The 24,133-nt window shown below is 43.0% G+C and overlaps 1 long non-coding RNA gene and 1 gene segment (V, D, J or C); both read left to right on the top strand.

Moving 5' to 3' along the window:
• Positions 1-7,191: 7,191 nt before the first annotated feature.
• Positions 7,192-8,981, top strand: LOC110499926 (Ig kappa-b4 chain C region-like). The segment is given in 2 exon segments: positions 7,192-7,474; positions 8,396-8,981. Coding segments are annotated over 2 exon segments (399 nt in total).
• A 4,415-nt stretch (positions 8,982-13,396) lies between these two features.
• Positions 13,397-18,500, top strand: LOC118942907 (uncharacterized). The gene is made up of 3 exons (XR_005038548.2): positions 13,397-13,487; positions 13,579-13,746; positions 17,851-18,500. It is a non-coding gene; the product is annotated as an uncharacterized LOC118942907 (long non-coding RNA).
• The last annotated feature ends 5,633 nt before the right edge of the window (positions 18,501-24,133 follow it).

Genomic DNA, 24,133 nt, shown 5'->3' with positions numbered 1-24,133 from the left:
AGCAAAGCAGTGCGACAAAAACAACAACACAGACTTACACATAAACAATCGTACAGTAAATAACACAAAAGAAAAGGAAAATTGAAAAAGCTATGTACAGTCTGTGCAAATGCAGAAGAGTAGGGAGGTAGGCAATAAATAGGCCCGAGAGGCAAAAATAATTACAATTTAGCATTAATACTGGAGAGATACAGTGCCTTGTGAAAGTATTCGTCCCCCTTGAACTTTGCGACCTTTTGCCACATTTCAGGCTTCAAACATAAAGATATAAAACTGTATTTTTTTGTGAAGAATCAACAACAAGTGGGACACAATCATGAAGTGGAACGACATTTTTAGGATAATTCAAACTTTTTTAACAAATCAATAACTGAAAAATTTGGCGTGCAAAATTATTCAGCCCCCTTAAGTTAATACTTTGTAGCGCCACCTTTTGCTGCGATTACAGCTGTAAGTCGCTTGGGGTATGTCTCTATCAGTTTTGCACATCGAGAGACTGACATTTTTTCCCATTCCTCCTTGCAAAACAGCTCGAGCTCAGTGAGGTTGGATGGAGAGCATTTGTGAACAGCAGTTTTCAGTTCTTTCCACAGATTCTCGATTGGATTCAGGTCTGGACTTTGACTTGGCCATTCTAACACCTGGATATGTTTATTTTTGAACCATTCCATTGTAGATTTTGCTTTATGTTTTGGATCATTGTCTTGTTGGAAGACAAATCTCTGTCCCAGTCTCAGGTCTTTTGCAGACTCCATCAGGTTTTCTTCCAGAATGGTCCTGTATTTGGCTCCATCCATCTTCCCATCAATTTTAACCAGCTTCCCTGTCCCTGCTGAAGAAAAGCAGGCCCAAACCATGATGCTGCCACCACCATGTTTGACAGTGGGGATGGTGTGTTCAGCTGTGTTGCTTTTACGCCAAACATAACGTTTTGCACTGTTGCCAAAAAGTTCAATTTTGGTTTCATCTGACCAGAGCACCTTCTTCCACATGTTTGGTGTGTCTCCCAGGTGGCTTGTGGCAAACTTTAAACGACACTTTTTATGGATATCTTTAAGAAATGGCTTTCTTCTTGCCACTTCCATTAAGGCCAGATTTGTGCAATATACGACTGATTGTTGTCCTATGGACAGAGTCTCCCACCTCAGCTGTAGATCTCTGCAGTTCATCCAGAGTGATCATGGGCCTCTTGGCTGCATCTCTGATCAGTCTTCTCCTTGTATGAGCTGAACGTTTAGAGGGACGGCCAGGTCTTGGTAGATTTGCAGTGGTCTGATACTCCTTCCATTTCAATATTATCGCTTGCACAGTGCTCCTTGGGATGTTTAAAGCTTGGGAAATCTTTTTGTATCCAAATCCGGCTTTAAACTTCTTCACAACAGTATCTCGGACCTGCCTGGTGTGTTCCTTCTTCTGCGCTTTTAACGGACCTCTGAGACTATCACAGTGCAGGTGCATTTATACGGAGACTTGATTACACACAGGCGGATTGTATTTATCGTCATTAGTCATTTAGGTCAACATTGGATCATTCAGAGATCCTCACTGAACTTCTGGAGAGAGTTTGCTGCACTGAAAGTAAAGGGGCTGAATAATTTTGCACGCCCAATTTTTCAGTTTTTGATTTGTTAAAAAAAGTTAGAAATATCCAATAAATGTCGTTCCACTTCATGATTGTGTCCCACTTGTTGTTGATTCTTCACAAAAAAATACAGTTTTATATCTTTATGTTTGAAGCCTGAAATGTGGCAAAAGGTCGCAAAGTTCAAGGGGCCCGAATACTTTCGCAAGGCACTGTAGATGTGCAGATGATGATGTGCAAGAATAGATACTGGGGTGCAAAAGAGCAAGAGGGTAAGTAATAATATGGGGATGAGGTAGTTGGATGGGCTATTTACAGATGGGCTATGTACAGGTGCAGTTATCTGTGAGCTGCTCTGACAGCTGGTGCTTAAAGTTAGAGAGGGAGATATAAGACTCCATCTACAGATATTTTTTCAGTTCGCTCCAGTCATTGGCAGCAGAGAACTGGAAGGAAAGGCGGCTTTGGGGATGACCAATGAGATATACCTGTTGGAGTGCGTGCTACGGGTGGGTTTTGTTATGGTGACCAGTGAGCTGAGATAAGGCAGAGCTTTACCTAGCTAAGACTTGTAGATGACCTGGAGCCAGTGGGTCTGGCGACAAATATGTAGCGAGGGCCAGCCGACGAGAGCATTCAGGTCGCGGTTATGGGTGGTATATGGGGCTTTGGTGACATAATGGATGACACTGTGAAAGACTGCATCCAGTTTTCTGAGTAGTGTTGGAAGATATTTTGTAAATGACATTGCTGAAGCTGAGGATCGGTAGGATAGTCAGTTTGGCAGTGTGCGTGAAGGAGGCTTTGTTGTGAAATAGGAAGCCGATTCTGGATTTAATTTTGGATTGGAGATGTTTAATATGAGTCTGGAAGGAGAGTTTACAGTCCAGCCTTGCACCTAGGTATTTGTAGTTGTCCACATATTCTAATTCAGAACTGTCCAGAGTAGTGATGCTAGTCGCACGGGCGGGTGTGGGCAGCAATGGGTTGAAGAGCACACATTTAGTTTTACGAGTTTTTAAGAGCAGTTGGAGGCCACGGAAGGAGTGTTGTATGGAATTGAAGCTTATTTGGAGGTTTGTTCACACAGTGTCCAAATAAGGGCCAGCTGTATACAGAATGGTGTCATCTGCGTAGAGGTGGATCAAGGAATAACCCGCAGCAAGAGCGACATCTTTGATATATACAGAGAAAAGAGTCGGCCCGAGAATTGAACCCTGTAGCACCCCCATAGAGACTGCCAGAGGTCCGGACAACAGGCCTTCCGATTTGACACACTGAACTCTATCTGAGAAGTAGTTGGTGAACCAGGAGAGGCAGTCATTTGAGAAACCAAGGCTGTTGAGTCTGCCAATAAGAGTATTTTAATGTATTGACAGAGTTGAAAGCCTTGGCCAGGTCGATGAAGACGGCTGCACAGTACTGTCTTTTATCGATGGCGGTTATGATATCGTTTAGAACCTTGAGCGTGGCTGAGGTGCACCCGTGACCGCTCGGAAACCGGATTGCACAGCGGAGAAGGTACGGTGGGATTCGAAATGGTCAGTGATCTGTTTGTTAACTTGGCATTCAAAGACTTAAATGCTGCTGACTGACTTCATTTAAAAACATATAAATATATATATTTTTAAATGTACTATGTAGGCAAGTCAGTTAAGAACAAATAATGTTTTGCTATGACTCCCAATCACTGCTGTTTGTGATTCAGCCCGGGATCGAACCAGCATCTGTAGTGACGCCTCTAGAATTGAGATGCAGTGCCTTAGACTGCTGCGCCACTCAGTAGCCCAACTTATCTAAAAGGGAGATCTCCAGAGCTCTGGAACTACCATAGAGGTGTCTGACTGAGGGAGGTTTTTGTACGACTCTGTATCACTGTGTGAACCACTGAGTGCTACCAGGCCAGTGTAAACTCTGACAGTAGTAATCTCCTGCATCTTCAGCCTGGACTCCACTGATGGTCAGAGTGAAGTCACTCCCAGATCCACTGCCACTGAATCTAGATGGAGTCCCAGACTGAAGTGTTGTAGCATGGTAAATAAGGAGTTTAGGAGCTCCTCCAGGTTTCTGTTGGTACCAGGCTAGGCGATTAATAGAATACACATCACTGCTGGTTATACAGTTCAGAAAGATGTTCTGTCCTGGGAGAACAGCTTTTACAGTAGGAGTCTGAGTCACAACGTACTGTCCTCTGGATTCTGAAAAATATAATAAAAACATTTATATGAATGAAGTATTACATTTAGTAATCAATCATTTTGAAATAATTAGTAACATTGATATACATGTCGATAGTGTAAATTTAAATCATTCAAAAAATTGCAACCTTGGAAGCAGAAAGCAAGTGTCCAGATGAATACGGTGATAAAAGTCATGGTTGTTGTGGGTTCTGTTGTCATGAAGGACAGCTCTCAGTCATGAAGTGTTAAACTCACAGGGATATAAACACTCCCAGAGCACTGAAGCATGTGCTGTCTATGCAAACTGTCCTTACTATTCAAACATACTTTTTGGTGCCACAGGGATAATGTAGTTGACAGGATCTGTGTGAACAGCAGCATTTTAATGATTGAGGCTGATTGTCCAGCCAGTCATGGCCTTGAATGGTAAACAAGCCTCATCTGGGCTCAATCAAAGGCTGGGAATGTTCTGGAAGATTCTAGCCAGGCGTGGCAGGAGAGAGGTTATAACTTGACAGAACCTTAGATCGTTTAAGTGGGTTTATAATCCTGTTATAATATCTCAAATCAAAGTGTCTTATATGTAATAATAAACTGGGTGTTTCGAGCCCTGAACGATGACTGGCTGACAGCCGTGGTCTATGAAACCGTGTACCATGGGTATGAAAACAACTTTTATTTATACTGCTCTAATTATGTTGGTAACCAGTTTATAATATAAATAAAGAACCTTGGGTGTTTGTGATATATGGCCAATATACCTGTCTAAGGGCTGTGTCCAGACACACCGTGTTGCGTTGTGCTTAAGAACAGCCTTTGGCCACAGTATATTGGCCATATATAACACCTCCTCTGGCTTTTTCACTGAAATACTCTTCCTGGACAGTCAGATGTTATTAATAAATGTTGTGTGATGTAGAAACCTGATAGCTATGTAATCACTGACATGGTTTCTGATATAAGTGCTGAATGAGGACTGATATATTGATTATAGACATCTACAAATGGAGCATATTGTTATTACTGTGTTATTAGACCAGATAGTAGCTGCTTTATGTCTCCCTCCAGTGGTCAGGCTCAGTAACTGCAGTCTGTGATGCTGCTGACTGACTGATCTAAAAGGGAGATCTCCAGAGCTCTGACGTCTCCAGTCTCCTGCATCACCTGCTGCTCTCTGGAACTACCACAGTAGTGTGAGGGAGGATGTATGGGTAATGTTTAGTGGCTTTATTGTATCTGTTTGAATCATGTTGATTGAATTCTAGCTTTTCAAAACACAAGTCATCTTTAGGGGTTTTGATAATTGCACAATATCTCCATTCAGATTGGTTGATGGTTACTTAACAGAGTCAACATGTAGTTAATGTTCAGGAGAAGCATTTAGTGATCAGTTATGATGTAAGGTCTTCTAGACATAGCTCTAGTTTGACTCTATTGTTGTTCAGCTCTACTACACACTGCGTCATTGTACTGGATCATCTCCTCCCCTCAGCACCTGCAGTAGGTCCCAGCTGTATCAATACAGTCACTGTACAGTCTGACTGAGGGAGGTTTTTGTACGACTCTGTATCACTGTGTGAACACCCAGCCACTGTTGGAGTAGTGTGCACTCTGACAGTAGTAATCTCCTGCATCTTCAACCTTGACTCCACTGATGGTCAGAGTGAAGTCACTCCCAGATCCACTGCCACTGAATCTAGATGGAGTCCCAGACTGAAGTGTTGTAGCACGGTAAATAAGGAGTTGAGGAGCTCCTCCAGGTTTCTGTTGGTACCAGGCTAGATAGTAACCACTGTGAACATCACTGCTGGTTTTACAGTTCAGAGAGACTGTCTGTTCTGGGAGAACAGCTTTCACTACCGGAGTCTGTGTCACAACGTACTGTCCTCTGGATTCTGAAAAATATAGTAAAAACATTTATATGAATTAAATATTACATATAGTAATGAATAGTTCTGAATAGAAATATTAACATTGATATACTGTACATGTAAACACTGTAGATTTAATTCATTTTCAACAATACATTCTGAAAATTGTAACCTTGTATGTAGAAAACAAGTGTCCACATGAAGATGGTGATAAAAGTCATGGTTCTGTTGTCATGAAGAACAGCTCTCAGTCATGAAGTGTTAAACTCACAGGGCTATAAATCCTCTTAGAGCAGCGGAGCAAATTAATTATGCAAATAATGTTTCAATTCTATTTCAGGTTTCAAGTAGTATCCCATCAGAATACATTTAGAGATTTATTTTATAATAATTAGGTGGGTAATTAAATTTGTCTTATTTCACACAGTTTTATGCCCAAGTGTGAATTGGAAATATTTATTTTTGCATATCCCAACTCCCCCTGAGACAACCTCGGAGAGTGGGGTCAAGGCCAGTGTCTGCCGTTGCCAACGGCGACCCTGGAGCAATTAGGGTTAAGTGCCTTGCTCAAGGTCACATCAGCATATTTTTCACCTTGTCGACCCAGATATTTGAACTAGTGACCTTTCAGTTACTGGCCCAACACTCTAACCGCTAGCTACCTGCTGCCCCTTTAACAACATCAAACAGCAACTGTTTTATCTGATAACTAATGTATGGTAACTTTTATGTCACACCACCGTTATATTATTATTCTGATGATGATCAGATATAATGAACTGTCTGTTCACTCATGCTCGGTCTCTCATGTAAGTTCCTCTAATCAGTTAGTGAACACTTCTCTAAACTAAAGCTGGTGGGATTCCTCTGGTAGTGTTGTCTGTCCTCTGTGACTTTACCACCACTGTTAAATGTGAGATCAACATGTTTAATAAAGGAATATACAACATGGATCACTATCACTACTGCTGCTGCTGTTGTCTTTCATATGGACAATATGGAGGAATACTAGCAACACTGATCTAATGCTGGACTGTACCTCCAGACTAGGAGAACGCCTGATACACAGAGGAAGGAAAAATGACTCAGATCTGGATTTAAGATACAATTCATATTTGTATTATCTAGAAACAGCTAATATGAAGTGTTTGTTCTACCTGGAAGATGTTAAAGTGTATTAGTGTTGATTATGATTCTGTATGAGTGATCTTCACTGTAACAGCTGCAGCATCACAACACAGAGGTTTTTGTACCAGCAGTAATAGTGATTGTATCACTGTGGTGTACTTTTGGTAGCGGCACCAGACTTGATGTTGGAAGTAAGTAAAGAACAAATGATTTATTACAAACTATTTATTCAACTTTTGATGTCGTGTTTCAATTTCTCTATACATTTTGACTTGATATTGAGGATTTTTCAAATTAACTTTTTTAGATGATTTAAACAGAATACATAAGGCCTACACATACTATGGCCACTTTGAATATGAATTTTATTACATCTAATCAAATCTGACCTGCCTTTAAACTATGAAGTGATTAGCCTACATTTTAGATTAGTTGTATGAATAAACATGCTGCACCTACAGTAGTAGGAGATGTACAAGAAAAAGTCAGGTTTGGTCCATGTTAAGGAAATCAACATGAAAAACACTTTATTTCTAATTGAGTAGAATAATTCATTTCTGAAATGTATTCATACTATAGTAGAGTTAATTATTTGAACCACAGTCTAATGAAATGAAGAGTGCCAAACATGCAGGAGGTTGTTGTACCAGCAGTAATAGGGATTGTATCACTGTGGTACACTTTTGGTAGCGGCACCAGACTAGATGTTGGAAGTAAGTAACACGCTCTTTGATATTTCTTTCTGATTATTTTTTGGGGGTATTTTACTCTGTGAAACTCTGTCTCCATGAAAATATTGTTACTTTACTTCCTAAAAAATATATTTTTGTTCAATTACTTTTGACAAAGCCTTCTTTCAAATGAAATGTTATTTAAATAACATGTTCAAATGTAGGTGTTTATTTAAATGTGTGGTTTGATGGATTGCAGAGGAGAGTTCCAGTATCATAACTATTTAATAATATGGAATATAGTTGCATTGTGTATTACTGTGTATTACTGTTTGTGTGCGATTTTTTAGTTATATTTTTATTATCTTTAACTCAAAAAATTTTGGTTAAATTTAGATTTTGCCTGAGCCTTCTTTCAAATAAATATTTATTGAATCAAAATGATAAATTGTAGGTTTAAATACATGTCTTATTTGTATAATTGCAGAATATAACTCCTAATTCTGGTATAATAACTAATGGTATTTTATATAGTATGCATCATTGTTGCATTGTGTTCATGGTAGACTTCACTGTTAGTGTGAAGACAAAGGATCTCAGTTATGGTTGTAACTGACTTGATAATCCAACATGGATGATATGTGATGTAAATACTATTAATATGACTTGGCAGTTCTGATCAGATCCATTCCTAAACAATATCTGTATAACATGTATAACTGACACCATATGACTAGTAACTCTAGTTATTTAACCACTTTATACTTGTTTGGTTCATAAATCTGCTTTGTATCCTATTACTTTAGTGTTTTTTCCAAATCTTTTCAACAGTCCAACTTCTACATTCATATTTAGAGGGCATTTCCAATTCACTATATTTTGATGTGTACTTTTCTGAAGATAATCTCTTACTAAAGCTGTACTTGTTGTAATTACTTAGTTGATGTGTTCTGTTTGTTCCAGGTAACAGTGCCCCCACCCTCACCGTCCTGCCCCCCTCTAGTGAGGAGCTGTCCAGTACAACAGCCACACTGATGTGTCTGGCCAACAAGGGCTTCCCCTCAGACTGGACCTTGAGCTGGAAAGTGGACGGGACCAGCCAGAAGCAGGAGGCCAGTCCTACGGTCCTGGAGAAGGATGGCCTGTACAGCTGGAGCAGCACCCTGACTCTCACTGGCCAGGAGTGGACCAAGGCAGGAGAGGTGACCTGTGAAGCCCAGCAGAAATCCCAGACTCCAGTCACCAAGACCTTGAGGAGGGCTGACTGTTCTGGGTAGAACCCCTCAGTGACACAACCCTGTGGAGGGAGGCTGCTGGTTCCTCTGCTTTGACTCTGTTCTGAGATCAGATGTTCTCTGTCTTATTGATCACTGACATGTAGACTAACAGGGGGCTTTGCTTGAGTTCATGTGTCAATCCTCTCTGTAGACTGAGATTTAATCGGTGTTAGATTTGATGAGTTCTGTTTTGTTACTATTAGATACTGTAGGAATGTTTGCTTTGATGCTTTGATGAATAGATGAAAATAAAGATTTCCCTTTGGAACACATATTTCTGTTGTCTCTTTTAATAATTAGACGGCAGTCTTAAATGTTGTTGAATGGTATAGACATACATTAATCAAGCCTGATTCACAGTTTCTTAGAAAACTTTCAGACCTAAATGTCATTGCTTAGTTATTTATGTTCTCACTTGAAACCACACCTTCTGCCTATTGGCTGTCTCGTCATTGTCGGTGATCAGGCCTACCAATGTTGTGTTGTCGGCAAACTTAATTTATGGTGTTGGAGTCATGCTTGGCCATGCAGTCATGGGTGAACAGGGAGTACAGGAGGTGACTGAGCACGCACCCCTGAGGGGTCCTCGTGCTGAGAATCAGCGTTGCAGATGTGTTGTTACCTACCCTTACCACCTGGGGGCTGCCCGTCAGGTTGTCTAGGATCCAGTTGCAAAGGGAAGTGTTTATTCCCATGGTCCTTAGCTTATTGATGAGCTTTGAGGGCACTATGGTGTTGAAAGATGAGCTGTAGTCAATGAATAGCATTCTCACATAAGTGTTCCTTTTGTCCAGGTGGGAAAGGGCAGTGTGGAGTGCAATAGAGATTGCATCATCTGTGGATCTGTTGGGACGGTATGCAAATTGGAGTGGGTCTAGGGTTGCTGGGATGATGGTGTTGATGTGAGCCGTGACCAGCCTTTCAAAGCACTTCATGGCTACAGACGTGAGTGCTACGAGTTGGTAGTCATTTAGGCAGGTTACCTTAGTGTTCTTGGGCATAGTCACTATGGTGGTCTGCTTGAAACATGTTGGTATTAAAGACTCTGACAGGGACAGGTTGAAAGTGTCAGTGAAGAGACTTGGCAGTTGGTCAGCGCATGCTCGCAGTACACGTCCTGGTAATCCGTCTGGCCCTGCGGCCTTAAAAATGTTGACCTGTTTAAAGGTCTTACTGACATCGGCTGCCGAGAGCATGATCACACAGTGTCACTGTGCAGCTCTCGGCTGTGCTTCCGTTTGTAGTCTGTAATGGTTTGCAAGTCCTGCCACATCCGTCTAGCGTCAGAGCCAGAGTAGTACAATTCAATCTTAGTCCTGTATTGACGCTTTGCCTGTTTGATGGTTTGTCGGATGACATAGCAGGATTTCTTATAAGCTTCCGGGTTAGAGTCCTGCTCCTTGAAAGCGGAAGCTCTAGCCTTTAGCTCAGTGCGGGTGCTGCCTGCAATCCATAGCTTCTGGTAGGCGTATGTACGTACGGTCACTGTGGGGATGACGTCATCAATGCACTTATTGATGAAGCCAGTGACTGATGTGGTGTTCTCCTCAATGCCATCGGAGGAATCCCGGAACATGTTCCAGTCTGTGCCAGCAAACAGTCCTGTTGCTTAGAATCTGCTTCATCTGACCACTTTTTTATGGTGCTGGTGACCAGTCACTGGTGCTTCCTGCTTTGATTTTAGCTTGTACGCAGGAATCAGGAGGATAGAATTATGGTCAGATTTGCCAAATGGAGGGCGAGGGAGGGTTTTGCATGCGTCTCTGTATGCGGAGTAAAGATGGTCCAGAGGTCTTTTTCCACTTGTTGCACATTTAACAGGAGAGGTCTAGATACTACCATGTTAACAGATTACCAGGAGAGGTCTAGATACTACCATGTTAACAGATTAACAGGAGAGGTCTAGATTCTACCATGTTAACAGATTAACAGGAGAGGTCTTGATACTACAATGTTAACAGGTTAACAGGAGATGTCTAGATACTACCATGTTAACAGATTAACAGGAGAGGTCTTGATACTACCATGTTAACAGATTAACAGGAGAGGTCTAGATACTACCATGTTAACAGATTAACAGGAGAGGTCTAGATACTACCATGTTAACAGATTAACAGGAGAGGTCTTGATACTACCATGTTAACAGATTAACAGGAGAGGTCTTGATACTACAATGTTAACAGATTGACAGGACAGGTCTAGATACTACAATGTTAACCGATTAACAGGAGAGGTCTTGATACTACAATGTTAACAGGTTAACATGAGATGTCTGGATACTAACATGTTAACAGATTAACAGGAGAGGTCTTGATACTACAATGTTAACAGGTTAACAGGAGATGTCTAGATACTACCATGGTAACAGATTAACAGGAGAGGTCTTGATACTACAATGTTAACAGGTTAACATGAGATGTCTGGATACTAACATGTTAACAGATTAACAGGAGAGGTCTTGATACTACAATGTTAACAGATTAACAGGAGATGTCTAGATACTACCATGGTAACAGATTAACAGGAGAGGTCTAGATACTACCATGGTAACAGATTAACAGGAGAGGTCTAGGTACTACAATGTTAACAGATTAACAGGAGAGGTCTTGATACTACAATGTTAACAGATTAACAGGAGAGGTCTAGATACTACAATGTTAACAGATTAACAGGAGAGGTCTAGATACTACAATGTTAACAGATTAACAGGAGAGGTCTAGATACTACAATGTTAACAGATTAACAGGAGAGGTCTAGATACTACAATGTTAACAGATTAACAGGAGAGGTCTAGATACTACAATGTTAACAGATTAACTGGAGAGGTCTAGATACTACAATGTTAACAGATTAACAGGAGAGTTCTAGATACTACAATATTAACAGATTAACAGGAGAGGTCTAGACACTACAATGTTAACAGATTAACAGGAGAGGTCTAGATACTACAATGTTAACTGATTAACAGGAGAGGTCTAGATACTACAATGTTAACAGATTAACAGGAGAGGTCTAGATACTACAATGTTAACAGATTAACAGGAGAGGTCTAGATACTACAATGTTAACAGATTAACAGGAGAGGTCTAGATACTACAATGTTAACAGATTAACAGGAGAGGTCTAGATACTACAATGTTAACAGATTAACAGGAGAGGTCTAGATACTACAATGTTAACAGATTAACAGGAGAGGTCTAGATACTACAATGTTAACAGATTAACAGGAGAGGTCTAGATACTACAATGTTAACAGATTAACAGGAGAGGTCTAGATACTACAATGTTAACAGATTAACAGGAGAGGTCTAGATACTACAATGTTAACAGGTTAACAGGAGAGGTCTAGATACTACAATGTTAACAGATTAACAGGAGAGGTCTAGATACTACAATGTTAACAGATTAACAGGAGAGGTCTAGATAATACAATGTTAACAGATTAACAGGAGAGGTCTAGATACTACAATGTTAACAGATTAACAGGAGAGTTCTAGATAATACAATGTTAACAGATTAACAGGAGAGGTCTAGATACTACAATGTTAACAGATTAACAGGAGAGGTCTAGATACTACAATGTTAACAGATTAACAGGAGAGGTCTAGATACTACAATGTTAACAGGTTGACAGATGAGGTCTAGATACTACAATGTTAACAGGTTGACAGATGAGGTCTAGATACTACAATGTTAACAGATTAACAGGAGAGGTCTAGATAATACAATGTTAACAGGTTGACAGATGAGGTCTAGATACTACAATGTTAACAGGTTGACAGATGAGGTCTAGATACTACAATGTTAACAGATTAACAGGAGAGGTCTAGATACTACAATGTTAACAGATTAACAAGAGAGGTCTAGATACTACAATGTTAAGAGATTAACAGGAGAGGTCTTGATACTACAATGTTAACAGATTAACAAGAGAGGTCTAGATACTACAATGTTAACAGATTAACAGGAGAGGTCTAGATACTACAATGTTAACAGGTTGACAGATGAGGTCTAGATACTACAATGTTAAGAGATTAACAGGAGAGGTCTTGATACTACAATGTTAACAGATTAACAGGAGAGGTCTAGATACTACAATGTTAACAGATTAACAGGAGAGGTCTAGATACTACAATGTTAACAGATTAACAGGAGAGGTCTAGATACTACAATGTTAACAGATTAACAGGAGAGGTCTAGATACTACAATGTTAAGAGATTAACAGGAGAGGACTAGATACTACAATGTTAACAGATTAACAGGAGAGGTCTAGATACTACAATGTTAAGAGATTAACAGGAGAGGTCTAGATACTACAATGTTAAGAGATTAACAGGAGAGGTCTAGATACTACAATGTTAACAGGTTGACAGGAGAGGTCTAGACACACACAGTAGATGGTATTCCTTATTCATTTTTCTTGGACTGTTTTTTACCTGCTTGATTTATAGACTCATAAAGACAGTAAACTAATGTTATTGAACATTTGATCAATATCTTGGACTCTCAACAATGTGATCACACCTACATTAAGCTAAATTTGTTTTACAAGATCCACATAATATAACCAGTATCACAGCTTCACGATAGTCATAGTCTTCTCTATCTCCAACCCTCTGGGGACAGTGTGAACATCTGGTAACAGTGCTGCTCTATTCTGGGACAAGCAGAACCACCCAGCCCATGTAAATCTCAGTTTCACTCCCACAGCTACCAGTCTAGTAGTTAGACTGGGACAGATATGAGTGACTGGTTTTAACCTCGATGGTGGATTCAGGTTAGTTACAATTACAGATATTATGACAGATCAAATGTATATTATTCAAACATATTTCATGTTTGAGCCCAGCATCATGTCTCATTCACAGATGTAACAGACCTGCTCATCAAGATAGTTCATATATTGCTCGATGATCACATCACACGTTTGGTTGTGAGGTTCATATGGAGATTCGATTTATGGGGCTGATGCTGATGTAACATCACCATTGTTCATTTTTTTTTACATCTGTGGATCTGACTCTGATTATGAACAGGTAATGTGTGTTTTAAAACTTCATATAACTTTTATAAGTGAACTTCACGACCATGACAATAAATATTCACAAGTGTGATGAGGATGATGGGGAACTTGTGATCTGAATGATGCTTTGTAAAAATACTCAAAGTTGACCTCTTCTACTGATCAGTGTTCCATGTCACTGTCTTCCCCTCAGCACCTGGGATAAGTTTACATTATAGACATCATCACTGATATATTTAGCTCAGTGTAATTTAGTTCAGTCAGTGTTCCATGTCAATGTCTCTTCCCCCTAAGCACCTGCAGTAGGTCCCAGCTGTATCAGTACAGTCACTGTGCAGTCTGACTGAGGGAGGTTTTTGTACGACTCTGTATCACTGTGTGAACCACTGAGTGCTACCAGGCCAGTGTAAACTCTGACAGTAGTAATCTCCTGCATCTTCAGCCTGGACTCCACTGATGGTCAGAGTGAAGTCACTCCCAGATCCACTGCCACTGAATCTAGATGGAGTCCCAGACTGAAGTGTTGTAGCATAGTAAATAAGGAGTTTAGGAGCTCCTCCAGGTTTCTGTTGGTACCAGTCTAGATAGTTATTAGAATACACATTACTGCTGGTTTTACAGTTCAGAGAGACTGTCTGTTCTGGGAGAACAGCTTTCACTACCGGAGTCTGTGTCACAACGTACTGTCCTCTGGATTCTGTAAAATATAGTAAAAACATTTATATGAATTAAATATTACATATAATAATGAATAGTTCTGAATATAAATATTAATATTGATATACCGTACATGTAAAAACTGTAGATTGAATTAAAATTGTAACCTTGGAAGCAGAAAGCAAGTGTCCAGATGAATATCCGCAAAGGCGGAGGCGTTGCTAACATTTACGATAGCAAATTTCAATTTACAAAAAAAAAAATGACGTTTTCGTCTTTTGAGCTTCTAGTCATGAAATCTATGCAGCCTACTCAATCACTTTTTATAGCTACTGTTTACAGGACTCCTGGGCCATATACAGCGTTCCTCACTGAGTTCCCTGAATTCCTATCGGACCTTGTAGTCATAGCGGATAATATTCTAATCTTTGGTGACTTTAATATTCACATGGAAAAGTCCACAGACCCACTCCAAAAGGCCATCATCGACTCAGTGGGTTTTGTCCAACATGTCTCTGGACCCACTCACTGTCACAGTCATACGCTGGACCTAGTTTTGTCCCATGGAATAAATGTTGTGGATCTTAATGTTTTTCCTCATAATCCTGGACTATCGGACCACCATTTTATTACGTTTGCAATTGCAACAAATAATCTGCTCAGACCCCAACCAAGGATCATCAAAAGTCGTGCTATAAATTCACAGACAACACAAAGATTCCTTGATGTCCTTCCAGATTCCCTCTGTCTACCCAAGGACGCCAGAGGACAAAAATCAGTTAACCACTTAACTGAGGAACTCAACTTAACCTTGCGCAATACCCTAGATGCAGTTGCACCCCTAAAAACTAAAAACATTTCTCATAAGAAACTAGCTCCCTGGTACACAGAAAATACCCGAGCTCTGAAGCAAGCTTCCAGAAAATTGGAACGGAAATGGCGCCACACCAAACTGGAAGTCTTCCGACTAGCTTGGAAAGACAGTACTGTGCAGTACCGAAGAGCCCTTACTGCTGCTCGATCATCCTATTTTTCTAACTTAATTGAGGAAAATAAGAACAATCCGAAATTCCTTTTTGATACTGTCGCAAAGCTAACTAAAAAGCAGCATTCCCCAAGAGAGGATGACTTTCACTTTAGCAGTGATAAATTCATGAACTTCTTTGAGGAAAAGATTATGATTATTAGAAAGCAAATTACGAACTCCTCCTTAAATCTGCGTATTCCTTCAAAGCTCAGTTTTCCTGAGTCTGCACAACTCTGCCAGGACCTAGGATCAAGAGAGACGCTCAAGTGTTTTAGTACTATATCTCTTGACACAATGATGAAAATAATCATGGCCTCTAAACCTTCAAGCTGCATACTGGACCCTATTCCAACTAAACTACTGAAAGAGCTGCTTCCTGTGCTTGGCCCTCCTATGTTGAACATAATAAACGGCTCTCTATCCACCGGATGTGTACCAAACTCACTAAAAGTGGCAGTAATAAAGCCTCTCTTGAAAAAGCCAAACCTTGACCCAGAAAATATAAAAAACTATCGGCCTATATCGAATCTTCCATTCCTCTCAAAAATTTTAGAAAAGGCTGTTGCGCAACAACTCACTGCCTTCCTGAAGACAAACAATGTATACGAAATGCTTCAGTCTGGTTTTAGACCCCATCATAGTACTGAGACGGCACTTGTGAAGGTGGTAAATGACATTTTAATGGCATCGGACCGAGGCTCTGCATCTGTCCTCGTGCTCCTAGACCTTAGTGCTGCTTTTGATACCATCGATCACCACATTCTTTTGGAGAGATTGGAAACCCAAATTGGTCTACACGGACAAGTTCTGGCCTGGTTTAGATCTTATCTGTCGGAAAGATATCAGTTTGTCTCTGTGAATGGTTTGTCCTCTGACAAATCAACTGTAAATTTCGGTGTTCCTCAAGGTTCCGTTTTAGGACCACTATTGTTTTCACTATATATTTTACCTCTTGGGGATGTCATTCGAAAACATAATGTTAACTTTCACTGCTATGCGGATGACACACAGCTGTACATTTCAATTAAACATGGTGAAGCCCCAAAATTGCCCTTGCTAGAAGAATGTGTTTCAGACATAAGGAAGTGGATGGCTGCAAACTTTCTACTTTTAAACTCGGACAAAACAGAGATGCTTGTTCTAGGTCCCAAGAAACAAAGAGATCTTCTGTTGAATCTGACAATTAATCTTAATGGTTGTACAGTCGTCTCAAATAAAACTGTGAAGGACCTCGGCGTTACTCTGGACCCTGATCTCTCTTTTGAAGAACATATCAAGACCATTTCAAGGACAGCTTTTTTCCATCTACGTAACATTGCAAAAATCAGAAACTTTCTGTCCAAAAATGATGCAGAAAAATTAATCCATGCTTTTGTCACTTCCAGGTTAGACTACTGCAATGCTCTACTTTCCGGCTACCCGGATAAAGCACTAAATAAACTTCAGTTAGTGCTAAATACGGCTGCTAGAATCCTGACTAGAACCAAAAAATGTGATCATATTACTCCAGTGCTAGCGTCCCTACACTGGCTTCCTGTCAAAGCAAGGGCTGATTTCAAGGTTTTACTGCTAACCTACAAAGCATTACATGGGCTTGCTCCTACCTATCTCTCTGATTTGGTCCTGCCGTACATACCTACACGTACGCTACGGTCACAAGACGCAGGCCTCCTAATTGTCCCTAGAATTTTTAAGCAAACAGCTGGAGGCAGGGCTTTCTCCTATAGAGCTCCATTTTTATGGAACGGTCTGCCTACCCATGTCAGAGACGCAAACTCGGTCTCAACCTTTAAGTCTCTACTGAAGACTCATCTCTTCAGTGGGTCATATGATTGAGTGTAGTCTGGCCCAGGAGTGGGAGGGTGAACGGAAAGGCTCTGGAGCAACGAACCGCCCTTGCTGTCTCTGCCTGGCCGGTTCCCCTCTTTCCACTGGGATTCTCTGCCTCTAACCCTATTCAGGGGCTGAGTCACTGGCTTTACTGGGGCTCTCTCATGCCGTCCCTGGAGGGGGTGCGTCACCTGAGTGGGTTGAGTCACTGATGTGGTCATCCTGTCTGGGTTGGCGCCCCCCCCCCCCCCCTTGGGTTGTGCCGTGGCGGAGGTCTTTGTGGGCTATACTCAGCCTTGTCTCAGGATGGTAAGTTGGTGGTTGAAGATATCCCTCTAGTGGTGTGGGGGCTGTGCTTTGGCAAAGTGGGTGGGGTTATATCCTTCCTGTTTGGCCCTGTCCGGGGGTGTCCTCAGATGGGGCCACAGTGTCTCCTGACCCCTCCTGTCTCAGCCTCCAGTATTTATGCTGCAGTAGTTTATGTGTCGGGGGCTAGGGTCAGTTTGTTATATCTGGAGTACTTCTCCTGTCCTATTCGGTGTCCTGTGTGAATCTAAGTGTGCGTTCTCTAATTCTCTCCCTCTCTCTTTCTCTCTCTCGGAGGACCTGAGCCCTAGGACCATGCCCCAGGACTACCTGACATGATGACTCCTTGCTGTCCCCAGTCCACCTGGCTGTGCTGCTGCTCCAGTTTCAACTGTTCTGCCTTATTATTATTCGACCATGCTGGTCATTTATGAACATTTGAACATCTTGGCCATGTTCTGTTATAATCTCCACCCGGCACAGCCAGAAGAGGACTGGCCATCCCACATATGCTCTCTCTAATTCTCTCTTTCTTTCTCTCTCTCGGAGGACCTGAGCCATAGGACCATGCCCCAGGAATACCTGACATGATGACTCATTGCTGTCCCCAGTCCACCTGACTGTGCTGCTGCTCCAGTTTCAACTATTCTGCCTTATTATTATTCGACCATGCTGGTCATTTATGAACATTTGAACATCTTGACCATGTTTTGTTATAATCTCCACCCGGCACAGCCAGAAGAGGACTGGCCACCCCACATAGCCTGGTTCCTCTCTAGGTTTCTTCCTAGGTTGAGGCCTTTCTAGGGAGTTTTTCCTAGCCACCGTGCTTCTACACCTGCATTGCTTGCTGTTTGGGGTTTTAGGCTGGGTTTATGTACAGCACTTTGAGATATCAGCTGATGTACGAAGGGCTATATAAATAAATTTGATTTGATTTGATTTGATTTGATGGTTGTTGTGGGTTCTGTTGTCATGAAGGACAGATCTCAGTCATGAAGTGTCTCTTAAACTCACAGGGCTATAAACACTCCCAGACCACTGAAGCATGTGCTGCCAATGCAAAGTGTCCTCTCTATGCAAACTTACTTTCTTTGGTGCTACTAGGAAATTGTAGTTATTTTTATTATTATTTAGTTTTTTTTTTTAGACTACAACCCCCCCCAAAAAAGGTGTATTACTGCACTCAATTTATGTCGAAAAAAGGGAAAGGGGAGAAAAATGTTCCTAAAATAAAATCAACAAATATTTATGTACTCCATAGGTCAAAGTCACCTGTCTAATCAGGTCCCGACACAGTCTCAGGGGGCTGGCAGGGAGAAACATCTTCAGACAGTAGTCCCTGCAATGCTTCGGCTGTTAATTCCTGAAGACCCAAAAACCTTTCAGCTGCAGATACAATTATGTCCAGTTTCTTGGATTTCTTGTTTGGGCAGTACAATTTATCACCTGCACAATAAATGCCTCAAAATCCACCTTCTCAGGATCAGTGTATCAGGATCCTTCAAGGACATTCTCAGGCTCTGGGGCATCCACTGCCATAGGTTCCCCAGCTCAACTCCTACAACTATTTCCACCTCCTCCGTGTAAGAGACCTGTTGAAGAGGTTTGTGTGAGCAGCAGCATTTTAAAGGTTGGGGCTGATTGTCCAGGCAATCATGACCCTGATTGGTAAACTAGGTTTAACTGGGCTAAATTAGAGTCTGGCAAGGTGCTGGAAGGTTCTAGCAGGAGAGTGGTCTTGCTCTTGACTGAACCTCACGTTGTTTTTTGGGCTTATAACTTTGTTATACCATCTCAATAAACATGGTTGAATCTTTGCTTGAAATTCACTTCCTGACAGAGGGATCTTACAGAGACTGGGGCTTTTGTTCTGAAATGATGTGAGACACTTGTTGTTGCACAGAGTCCATTCAACGTATTATGTGACATGTAAAGGCAATGTTTACATATGAACTACAGCAACATAAGAGGAATACTAATGCAATCTGGACATATGGGTGTTATCACTTAAGGAATGATTTAACATGAAGGTGGATGAGTTGACATTACTGTCAGCATCACTGATATATTTATCTCAGTGTATTTCAGTTCAGTCAGAGTTCCATGTCACTGTCTCTTCCCCCTCAGCACCTCCAGTCACACTCAACTAGTGCAGTTACTGTGAAATCTGAGAGAGTTTTTGTACGGCTCTATATCACTGTGTGAACACATTCCCACAGTGGTAACTGACAGTAGTAATCTCCTGCATCTTCAGCCTGGACTCCACTGATGGTCAGAGTGAAGTCACTCCCAGATCCACTGCCACTGAATCTAGATGGAGTCCCAGAAATAAGAGTACTTCCTCGATAAATAAGGAGACCATCTGTCCTGGAAGAACATTTTCCACTGAAGGAGTCTGTGTCACAATGTTCTGTCCTCTGGATTCTGAATAGAATAAAAACATTTCTATCCCAAAAATATTACATAATAATCTATAGTTATGAAAATAAATATTAACATGAATATACTGTTTGTCATACCTTTGTGGAGATTCAATTCTTTTTCAACAATAAATTCTTGTCAGGTGCGTGAATGAGGACCCAAAAGCGAATTAACAAAAACAGAGTTTCTTTAATGATGAAACACACGTAGGCTCAGATGGACAGGCAGATTCCGACAGGACAGGACAAGGTTAGATGAACTGGCAGATTCTGACAGGACAGGACAAGGTTGCAGCAAACACGACGATAGTCTGGTTCAGGCATGAGAAACACAAACAAGAATCCGACAAAGACAGAAGCAGGAACAGAGAGAGATATAGAGACCTAATCAGAGGGAAAAAGGGAACAGGTGGGAAAAGGGGTGAACGAGGTAGTTAGAGGAGACAAGGAACAGCTGGGGGAAAGAGGGGAAGAAAAGGTAACCTAAAACGACCAGCAGAGGGAGACAGGGTGAAGAGAAAGAACAGGAACAAGACACAACATGACAATACATGACAGTACCCCCCCACTCACCGAGCGCCTCCTGGCGCACTCGAGGAGGAAACCTGGCGGCAACGGAGGAAATCATCGATCAGCGAACGGTCCAGCACGTCCCGAGAGGGAACCCAACTCCTTTCCTCAGGACCGTACCCCTCCCAATCCACTAGGTACTGATGACCACGGCCCTGAGGACGCATGTCCAAAATCTTACGGACCCTGTAGATAGGTGCGCCCTCGACAAGGATGGGGGGGGGGGGGGGGGGGAGACGAGCGGGGGCGCGAAGAACGGGCTTAACACAGGAGACATGGAAGACCGGGTGGACGCGACGAAGATATCGCGGAAGAAGAAGTCGCACTGCGACAGGATTAATGATCTGAGAAATACGGAACGGACCAATGAACCGCGGGGTCAACTTGCGAGAAGCTGTCTTAAGGGGAAGGTTCTGAGTGGAGAGCCAAACTCTCTGACCGCGACAATATCTAGGACTCTTAGTTCTACGCTTATTAGCAGCTCTCACAGTCTGCGCCCTATAACGGCAAAGTGCAGACCTGACCCTCTTCCAGGTGCGCTCGCAACGTTGGACAAAAGCCTGAGCGGAGGGGACGCTGGACTCGGCGAACTGAGATGAGAACAGCGGAGGCTGGTACCCGAGGCTACTCTGAAAAGGAGATAGCCCGGTCGCAGACGAAGGAAGCGAGTTGTGGGCGTATTCTGCCCAGGGGAGCTGTTCTGACCAAGACGCAGGGTTACGAAAAGAAAGACTGCGTAAGATGCAACCAATAGTCTGATTGGCCCGTTCTGCTTGACCGTTAGACTGGGGGTGAAAGCCAGAAGAGAGACTGACGGAAGCCCCAATCAAACGGCAAAACTCCCTCCAAAATTGAGACGTGAATTGCGGACCCCTGTCCGAAACGACGTCTGACGGAAGGCCATGAATTCTGAAAACATTCTCGATGATGATTTGTGCCGTCTCTTTAGCAGAAGGAAGCTTAGCAAGGGGAATAAAATGAGCCGCCTTAGAGAACCTATCGACAACCGTAAGAATAACAGTCTTCCCCGCTGACGAAGGCAGTCCGGTGATAAAATCTAAGGCGATGTGAGACCACGGTCGAGAGGGAATGGGAAGCGGCCTGAGACGGCCGGCAGGAGGGGAGTTACCGGACTTAGTCTGCGCGCAGACCGAACAAGGAGCCACGAAACGACGCGTGTCATGCTCCCGGGTGGGCCACCAAAAACGCTGGCGAATGGAAGCAAGCGTACCCCGAACGCCAGGGTGGCCGGCTAACTTGGCAGAGTGAGCCCACTGAAGAACGGCCAGACGAGTAGGAACGGGAACGAAAAGAAGGTTCCTAGGACAAGCGCGCGGCGACGGAGTGTGAGTGAGTGCTTGCTTTACCTGCCTCTCAATTCCCCAGACAGTCAACCCGACAACACGCCCCTCAGGGAGAATCCCCTCGGGGTCAGTGGAGGCTACTGAAGAACTGAAGAGACGAGATAAAGCATCAGGCTTGGTGTTCTTAGAGCCCGGACGATAAGAAATCACAAACTCGAAACGAGCGAAAAACAGCGCACAACGAGCCTGACGCGCATTAAGTCGTTTGGCAGAACGGATGTACTCAAGGTTCCTATGGTCAGTCCAAACGACAAAAGGAACGGTCGCCCCCTCCAACCACTGTCGCCATTCGCCTAGGGCTAAGCGGATGGCGAGCAGTTCGCGGTTTCCCACATCATAGTTACGTTCCGACGGCGACAGGCGATGAGAAAAATACGCGCAAGGGTGGACCTTGTCGTCAGAGAGGGAGCGCTGAGAAAGAATGGCTCCCACGCCCACCTCTGACGCGTCAACCTCGACAACGAACTGTCTAGAGACGTCAGGTGTAACAAGGATAGGTGCGGATGTAAAACGATTCTTGAGGAGATCAAAAGCTCCCTGGGCGGAAACGGACCACTTAAAGCACGTCTTGACAGAAGTAAGGGCTGTGAGAGGAGCTGCCACCTGACCGAAATTACGGATGAAACGACGATAGAAGTTCGCGAAGCCGAGAAAGCGCTGCAGCTCGACGCGTGACTTAGGGACGGGCCAATCAATGACAGCTTGGACCTTAGCGGGATCCATCTTAATGCATTCAGCGGAAATAACAGAACCGAGAAATGTGACGGAGGAGGCATGAAAAGTGCACTTCTCAGCCTTCACAAAAAGACAATTCTCTAAAAGGCGCTGGAGGACACGTCGAACGTGCTGAACATGAATCTGGAGTGACGGTGAAAAAATCAGGATATCGTCAAGGTAAACGAAAACAAAGATGTTCAGCATGTCTCTCAGGACGTCATTGACTAACGCCTGAAAGACAGCTGGAGCGTTAGCGAGGCCGAAAGGAAGAACCCGGTATTCAAAGTGCCCTAACGGAGTGTTAAACGCCGTCTTCCACTCGTCCCCTTCCCTGATGCGCACGAGATGGTAAGCGTTACGAAGGTCCAACTTAGTGAAAACCTGGCTCCCTGCAGGATCTCGAAGGCTGAAGACATAAGAGGAAGCGGATAACGATTCTTCACTGTTATGTCATTCAGCCCTCGATAATCTATGCAGGGGCGCAGAGACCCGTCCTTCTTTTTGACAAAAAAGAACCCCGCTCCGGCGGGAGAGGAGGAGGGGACTATGGTACCGGCGTCAAGAGCTACAGACAAATAATCTTCGAGAGCCTTACGTTCGGGAGCCGACAGAGAGTATAGTCTACCCCGGGGAGGAGTGGTTCCCGGAAGGAGATCAATACTACAATCATACGACCGGTGTGGAGGAAGAGAGGTGGCCCTGGACCGACTGAACACCGTGCGCAGATCGTGATATTCCTCCGGCACCCCTGTCAAATCACCAGGCTCCTCCTGTGAAGAAGAGACAGAGGAAACAGGAGGGATAGCAGACATTAAACATTTCACATGACAAGAGACGTTCCAGGAGAGGATAGAATTACTAGACCAATTAATAGAAGGATTATGACAAACTAGCCAGGGATGGCCCAAAACAACAGGTGTAAAAGGTGAACGAAAAATTAAAAAAGAAATGGTTTCGCTATGATTACCAGAGACAGTGAGGGTTAAAGGTAGCGTCTCACGCTGAATCCTGGGGAGAGGACTACCATCCAAGGCGAACAAGGCCGTGGGCTCCCTTAACTGTCTGAGAGGAATGTCATGTTCCCGAGCCCAGGTCTCGTCCATAAAACAGCCCTCCGCCCCAGAGTCTATCAAGGCACTGCAGGAAGCTGAGGAACCGGTCCAGCGTAGATGGACCGACAAGGTAGTGCAGGATCTTGAAGGAGAGACAGGAGTAGTAGCGCTCACCAGTAGCCCTCCGCTTACTGATGAGCTCTGGCTTTTACTGGACATGAAGTGACAAAATGACCAGCGGAACCGCAATAGAGACAGAGGCGGTTGGTGATTCTCCGTTCCCTCTCTTTAGTCGAGATGCGGATACCTCCCAGCTGCATAGGCTCAGCACCCGAGCAGGCAGAGGAAGATGGTAGTGATGCGGAGAGGGGGGCAACGGAGAACGCGAGCTCCTTTCCACGAGCTCGGTGACGAAGATCAACCCGTCGCTCTATGCGAATAGCGAGTTCAATCA

Source organism: Oncorhynchus mykiss, chromosome 21, assembly GCF_057628025.1.
Source record: "Oncorhynchus mykiss isolate SJ-2025 chromosome 21, ASM5762802v1, whole genome shotgun sequence".
NCBI classification, from domain to species: domain Eukaryota; kingdom Metazoa; phylum Chordata; class Actinopteri; order Salmoniformes; family Salmonidae; genus Oncorhynchus; species Oncorhynchus mykiss.
Note: the sequence above shows the minus strand (reverse complement) of the source record. Positions and strands in the feature narration are given on the sequence as shown.